The sequence below is a fragment of the Haliotis rufescens genome, unplaced genomic scaffold (assembly GCF_023055435.1).
Source record: "Haliotis rufescens isolate VD_foot unplaced genomic scaffold, xgHalRufe1.0.p SCAF_114, whole genome shotgun sequence".
NCBI lineage: Eukaryota > Metazoa > Mollusca > Gastropoda > Lepetellida > Haliotidae > Haliotis > Haliotis rufescens.
In genome coordinates, this window is record NW_025963796.1 from 807,258 (window position 1) to 814,930 (window position 7,673).

The 7,673-nt window shown below is 44.4% G+C and overlaps 1 protein-coding gene across 1 annotated transcript; it reads left to right on the forward strand.

The window, feature by feature from the left end:
* The first annotated feature begins 304 nt into the window (after positions 1-304).
* LOC124131305 lies at positions 305-7,374 on the forward strand. Its single transcript, XM_046494497.2, has 4 exons — positions 305-414; positions 2,228-2,560; positions 5,821-6,717; positions 7,086-7,374. The coding sequence occupies exons 2-4, from the start codon at positions 2,233-2,235 to the stop codon at positions 7,154-7,156; spliced, it is 1,296 nt and encodes a 431-aa protein (XP_046350453.2). The 5' UTR covers positions 305-414; positions 2,228-2,232; the 3' UTR covers positions 7,157-7,374.
* Positions 7,375-7,673: the final 299 nt, after the last annotated feature.

Here is a 7,673-nt window from a genome sequence, read left to right on the forward strand (position 1 = left end):
CCGTCGAATTCAGTATGACACGGGGCAGTCAAGAAACGAATAATATCTCAATAAGAATTTGATGCGAGATGTTGACACATATATCTCGCCAATATATTGGTTGGTCACATGACGTATCATGTCTCGAATCTGGTTGTTGCACCATATCCTCTCACGTGACGGTTGACTTTGCTCCGCGGAAAAGCTTAAGCCAATAGGTTCAACTGTACACGGGGTGTGGGATTGTCGCTGTATCTATTTGAAGATCAGTCATCGGAGACATTGTTATCTCAGTTTGTTCTCTCTAATGTATGCTAGCCATGCAGCTATCTGAATCTGGGTATACAGTCATGCGAGATATAAATAAATAGCATCCCGTGATGTGTTCGTCACTCCATCCAGTGTTTGTTTAGTATCACGACGGCCCCTTGGACGGTAAATATGTTTCATGCGTTGTGCATTTGTTGCTATATCAACACCTGTTCTTGCCAAATTACACTGTTCATTTTCTGTCAGTATATTTGATTTTTCTGTGTTGCTTCGATCTGACTGGCACAACGTTGCGGTATTATTATGAGTGGTTGCCAGGGTTTTCCTACCACGATACACTCACACACCTTTGTAGGGAGCACGGGTGGCCCAGTCGTCTAAGGCGCCGCGATTCGCTGTGCAGAGTTGCGTCCCTTGGGCACGCCAGAAACCTATAAATTGTGGGTTCGAATCCCGGTTCGCCCCGATCATGTTTCTAGGTTTGTCAGCACCATACCCGTGCTTGTGGGTTTCACCCAAGTGGTAAACGTCTGAGACCTGCATCACTTCGGGCTTTCCTCCCACATTAAGCTGACACGCCGTGATATGACTGGAATACTGTTAAAAGCGGCGTTAAACCCAACTCACTCACTCACACACCTTTGTAACCGAAATACATTTCCAAACTCCCGGCTGGAGTCCTGGTTATAAGGCCGTCACCCATTTATCAGATATCCCATTTGTCAGATGCCCACTTTGCAGATACCAGTCCTAATAGACCTATCCCTCTGTATAATTAAGACCAAATGCATAAAGACCTTTGAATCTATAGGTGACAGAGTTGATCTACTCAGAAACAATAGAATCACATGCTAATCTATTTTCCACCCATATAATACAATGTTCCATTTGATCCTGAAAACAACTTAAATGTTTAAGTTCTCATCTAAGCTTCTTACGAGGGTATTGCTGTTTCCGAGTTTTCATGATTTTATAAGATTATGCACATATTGTCAGAGATCTGAATTTGTCATGAATATGGCGTGTTTGCGGCAAGTTGATGGTGTTAAATCGCAGAGAGGTTCATCCCATTACCTCTGCAGCAAGAACAAGATTATGAGATTATGTGTGTTCCCTGGAGATGCGTCACTAAGACACGTGCAGGGAAATGTCGTGGTGATGTTGTACTGGAGAGAGTGAGTGAGTGAGTGAGTGAGTATGGTTTTACGCCGCTTTTAGCAATATTCCAGCAATATCACGGCGGGGGACACCAGAAATGGGCTTCACACATTGTACCCATGTCGGGAATCGAACCGGGGTCTTCGGCGTGACGAGCGAAAGCTTTAACCACTAGGCTACCAGACCGCCCCGTACTGGAGAGAGAGATTGCGCCAGGGGGTCAAGACCCCACAGGAGTTATTTTGGCGCAGTGGCCAGACTTGTGAAATTGGGTTGACTCTTGTAATCGGTTCCAAAAGGGCTAAATGGCGCATGCATGTTATGCACCTTGATGATGATAATAATAATAATAATAGTAACAACAACAACAATAATAATAATAATAATAATAATCATCATCACCATCATCTCAGCTCCCTAAGGAGTATACAACCCAAGCTGCCTGTGACGCGCTAGAAGGTTAACAACCATTGTCATCTCATCCTACCGGGTACCCACTCACTGCTGGGTGAACAGAGGCACATTTCGAACAAAGTCACTTGCCTAAGGAGACAGCACATGTGCTGCATGTGCTTCAGTGTTGGGCTGGACCAAAACCTGTGGTACTACCTCACATCTTTATCTATTATTTATTTATAATAATTCTCTTGAGGTGTCTGACAAACGGGAATTGAGATTTTTGTTAGAGACAGGAGATCTTTTCGGCCTCTGCCCCTCAACAAAAAAATTCTGCTCCGAAAGAAAATGTTTTCTTCACAACATTTCTTTTCGTGACATCGAACGAACAATCTACGTTATCAAATGTTTCAATGTTTTACAGAAACCATGAAAGCTGCCACGCCCCCCGCTGAACAGACGCGGGTCAACTTGACCGTGCGCCACTTTGGTCATAATCAAAAATCCCTGGTCGAAGCCTACATCTTGGCCTTTCTACTGGGGCCTCTGGGGGCTCATCATTTCTACCTCGGTCGACCCTGGTATGGTGTGGCGTACTTCTTCACGTTCGGCTTGTTCGGGGTGGGGTACATCGTAGACCTGTTCCGAATCCCCCTGCTGGTGAGACAGGCCAATATGAGACAAGTGGATCCATCCCTAGCAGACAAAAAGAATCTTCTCGACGCCTACGTCTTGTGGTTTCCATGTGGGTTAATGGGTAAGTGTTTTTTTTTATAAATTAAGTGAGTTAGTATTGTTTTACGCCGCTTGCAATACTAGTCCTGAATATCACTGCGGGAGACACCGGAAATGGGCTTCACACAATTTACCCATGTGGGGAATCGCACACAGGCCATCTACGTGAAGAGCCTACGCTTTAACCACTTGGCTACCCATCATGGTTCAAATATTGTAGGACCGCCTCCGTGGTCTTGTGGTAGAGCGTCCGCCCGGAGAGCGAAAGGTCCAGGGTTCGATCCCGGGCCGCGTCATACAAAAAGACGTTAAAAGATTGTACTTGTTGTTACCCTGTCTGGCGCTCGGCATTAAGGGGCTAAAACAAGGACTGGTCGGCTCGGAGTCAGTATACTGTGTCTGAGTGGGGTATTCATGTTAAACTGCGGCATGGTATCTCAGTGAGCTAGCACTATAAATCGGCATCAGTCCGGACTAGTACAAGCAGCCACACACACACATACACGTGCATGCACGTCGCTATATAAGTGCAATAATCTTGGACGCGACGTTAAACCCAATTTCACCTCACCTCAAATATTGTATTATTGTTTACAATTTTTTTGTAAATAAAATGCATTTATGGTTATATTCGTAGTTCAAGCTATTTGTATGTGTGAAATGTGATAGCTGCTTGTGTTTATTTCCATTGTGTGATGAACAAGCAAAGAGTTTGTGAAGTTAACAGCCTAAACACTAAGTTATCACAGCATTGTTGGGGAACGCTTGGACAACAGCGTTGGCGAGATATAGTTGACGTAGACACAGCAGGAGATAGTTGACGTAAACACAACATGTACGTTGAGGCAACGTTGGTAGGATATAGTTGACGTAGACACAGCAGGAGATAGTTGACGTAAACACAACATGTACGTTGAGGCAACGTTGGCGGGATATAGTTGACGTAGACGCATGTACGTTGAGGCAACGTTGGTAGGATATAGTTGACGTAGACACAGCAGGAGATAGTTGACGTAAACACAACATGTACGTTGAGGCAACGTTGGCGGGATATAGTTGATGTAGACGCATGTCCGTTGAGGCAACGTTGGTAGGATATAGTTGACGTAGATGCAACATGTACGTTGAGGCAACGTTGGTGGGATATAGTTGACGTGGACGCATGTACGTTGAGGCAACGTTGGTAGGATATAGTTGACGTAGACACAGCAGGATATAGTTGACGTAAACACAACATGTACGTTGAGGCAACGTTGGTGGGATATAGTTGACGTGGACGCATGTACGTTGAGGCAACGTTGGTAGGATATAGTTGACGTAGACACAGCAGGAGATAGTTGACGTAAACACAACATGTACGTTGAGGCAACGTTGGCGGGATATAGTTGACGTAGACGCATGTCCGTTGAGGCAACGTTGGTAGGATATAGTTGACGTAGACACAGCAGGAGATAGTTGACGTAAACACAACATGTACGTTGAGGCAACGTTGGCGGGATATAGTTGACGTAGACGCATGTACGTTGAGGCAACGTTGGTAGGATATAGTTGACGTAGATGCAACATGTACGTTGAGGCAACGTTGGCGGGATATAGTTGACGTAGACGCATGTACGTTGAGGCAACGCTGTCGGGTATAGTTGACGTAGACACAGCATGTACTTTAAAGGCAACGTTGGCGGGATATAGCTGACGTAGACACAACATGTACGTTGAGGCAACGTTGGCGGGATATAGCTGACGTAGACACAACATGTACGTTAGGGCAACGTTGGCGGGAAAAAGCTGACGTAGACACAACATGTACGTTGAGGCAACGTTGGCGGGAAATAGTTGACGTAGACAAAACACGTACGCTAAGACAACACTGGTGTGATCTAGATAACGAAGATACGCCACTGATATGACACAGATAGCTTAGCATACATGTAGTACCAATGTTCTGTGTCAATTGACTGCGTCACGCTCGACCCTGCGTCGTAACAAGGTCGTTTTGATAATTGTACCACGATGTAAAAATGACGTAGACACATTGACGGCATCTGACAAATAAGGCACTAGGTTTTAACAAAATGTTGTTTTACAATTGATAGGTACGCCCTTCTTTTGATATGTTGATGAAATACGTTAATAATAAAGTTCAAAAGTAACTGTTTCATTGTTTTGTAATACAGATACAACCATTGATATTGTTGATGTATTAAAATTTCTTAAGAAAATGGACCCGTGAAGATCCGGGATAGAATAGGTCTACAGCAACCCATGCTTGCCGTAAAAGGCGACTTTGCTTGTCGTAAGAGGCGACTAACGGGTTCGGGTGGTCTTGCTCGCTAACTCGGTTGATGCATGTCATCGTATCCCAATTGCGTTGATCGATGCTAATGATATCAATCACTGCATTGTCTGGTCCAGATTCGATTATTTACAGACCGCTGTCATATAGCTGGAATATTGCTGAGTACGGCGTTGAACAACAAACAATCAATCAATCATACGAAAATGGCGATGATACTAATAAAATTGTTGATCTAATTGTTGATTCGATAGTTGCGATACTACTGATGACATTGTTGATATGTTTGAAATATTTGGGATATATGAATTGGGGTATCATGATGTTAGAGATGGTGTTGATGATGTTGATTCTACCAACGATATTGTTGATATTTTCTTAATGTTTTCTATAAATCCACCAATGATATTGTTGATATATTTTTAATGTTATTAATAATGTTGATACTGTAAATAATGGCGTTGGTGGTATTCTGATGGTATCGGGGGTCGTATAGAGTTGCGTCCCTTAGGCGTGTCAGAGACGTTTGATCGTGCGTTCGAATCCCTGATCATGTTTCAAGGTTTGTCACCATCATACTGACCCGTGACAATCCGGGGTAGAATAGGTCTACAGCAACCCATCCTTGCCGTAACAGGCGACTAACAGGATCGGGTGGTCAGGCTCGCTGACTTGGTTGATGCATGTCATCGTATCCCAATTGCGTGGATCGATGCTCATGGTGTCAATCACTGGATTGTCTGGTCCAGACTCGATTATTTTAAAACCGCCGTCAATATAGCTGGAATATTGCTGAGTGCGGCGTTAAACAAAAAACAAAAAACAAACAAAAACTGAAGTAGACATTGATTTTACATGGATAAAATATTTTATGAACGCTTCATGACTCTGGCCAGAGAGTAGAGTTCAGTTGCTTCCGTTTCTTATGATAACCGTGGATTCTGTTGTTTTTGTTTGCAATACTCTCACTCCTTATTTACTACCCCCAGGTTTTCATCTTTTCTACCTGAGGAAACCCGGCCAGGGTATCCTGTATCTGATGACCTTTGGCCTTTTCGGAATTGGCTTCCTCGTTGACCTTTTCCGGATGCCGTACCTCGTGAGGGAGGTGAACGACTACCCACCAGGGTACAAGCCACCCAAATCTGTATTCGAGGCCTACATGTTCGGGTTGTCTCCCCTTGGGTTCCTTGGCGCTCACCATTACTACCTCAACAGGCCATTCTGGGGCATTTTGTACACGTTAACACTGGGCTTGGTGGGCTTGGGGTGGCTGTATGACTTGTTCCGGATGCCGTGTCTGGTGCGGAGGACGAACGAGATAAATGCAGGGGAACGAGACGCCGGACTGAGGCATGTGGATGATGTCTATATTCTCTGGTTCACATACGGCTTGAGCGGAGCTCATCACTTTTACCTCGGCCGGCCGTTGTGGGGATTGTTGTATTTCTTGACGCTTGGCCTATTTGGGGTTGGTTGGCTTGTTGATGTGTGCCGGTTGCCTGGCTTGGTTAAAGACTTCAACCGGAACTACGTTGAACGTCAGCTACTGGCACAGCAGGCTCGGCGACAGCTCGGAGGAGTCGTCACGACGACGGTGACAGGGCAGACTGTTGTGGCGACCACGCTCCCAGGAGTGCCAATCATGAACTCGCCCAACCAGGCACTGCCCCCACCGTATGGCCAGGTCTACCAGGGGAGTTACCAGAGCATCATTCCTGGACAACCTAGCTACCAGGCACCGCAGGGATACCAGCAACAGCAGGGATACCAGCAACAACACGGACATCAACAGCCGCAGGGATATCAACAACAGGGGTATCAACAACCACAGGCGACAAATGGGTACCCGGGAGTTTCTAACGTGGCATTCGATCCCAATTCTGGTAGGTATATTTCAACATGCATTATATACTTAATGGATTGTTTGTGTTTTTACGCCGCACACAGCAATATTCGAGGTATATGAAGGCAGTCTGTAAAGAATTGAGCCTGGATTATGTAACCCAGTGATCGATATTTTGAGTGCCTTGGGAAGATGATCTTCAACATGATAATCCGATTTTAAAATTAGTACTGTGAACGTCATAATTGTCGTGACTTTGACGGGAGAGGTTGGTTTTGGAATTCCGGGTGGTGGAAAAAATACAAATACAACATAAAACCTGGTTTCTAGACAATTATGAAAACAAATTTCTGATCAGAAACATTTCTGTTTCATGGCCTTACTGAAACTCAGCTGTTTGTGTTTCAGGCTCCCCAGCGGAACAGCCCCCGCCTTATGAGGAAACAAGAACTGACGTCAAGAACGGCCCTCCTTTCTAGCTGTAACCATAATCGGAAACTGGTAACTTAAATTATCTGCCCTTTAACTTTTATTAAGAAAAACACCTTGCAACCATATAATGTTTATTCAACAGTCTGAAGCATAAATATTTTGTCGAATTTTCTGGGACAATAAATTTTATTTTTGTCGATAAATTCCCAGCCCAATATGTCTATAACTGTACATAAAAATGTTGTAAATAAAAATGGTCACTTTTTAAACGTGTTTGTACATGCCTTTTATCACGCACCTTTTAGAATATGTGCAGGTAAAGGTAAAGAGTGTTTGTGTGTGTGTGCGCGCGCGCGCGTGCGTGTGCGTGTGCGTGTGCGTGAGTGTATGCGCAAGTGTATGCGTGAGTGTGTTTGTTTGTTATTGTGTGCGCGTGTTGTGTATGTGTTTTGTATGTGTGTGTATCGTATCCTGTGTGTGCGGCTTTTTTATTTTTGTGTGCTTGTGCGTGCGTGTTTTTTGTGTGTGTTTGTGTTTTGTTTAATTATTTTTTATATTTTTTTG

Excerpts from the sequence above, each read along its gene's own strand:
- LOC124131305 (XM_046494497.2), top strand. The coding sequence starts at position 2,233 with ATGAAAGCTGCCACGCCCCCCGCTGAACAGACGCGGGTCAACTTGACC. Across the intron at positions 2,561-5,820 it reads GTTTCCATGTGGGTTAATGG|GTTTTCATCTTTTCTACCTG; the intron begins GTAAGTGTTTTT and ends TACTACCCCCAG. Across the intron at positions 6,718-7,085 it reads GGCATTCGATCCCAATTCTG|GCTCCCCAGCGGAACAGCCC; the intron begins GTAGGTATATTT and ends TTTGTGTTTCAG.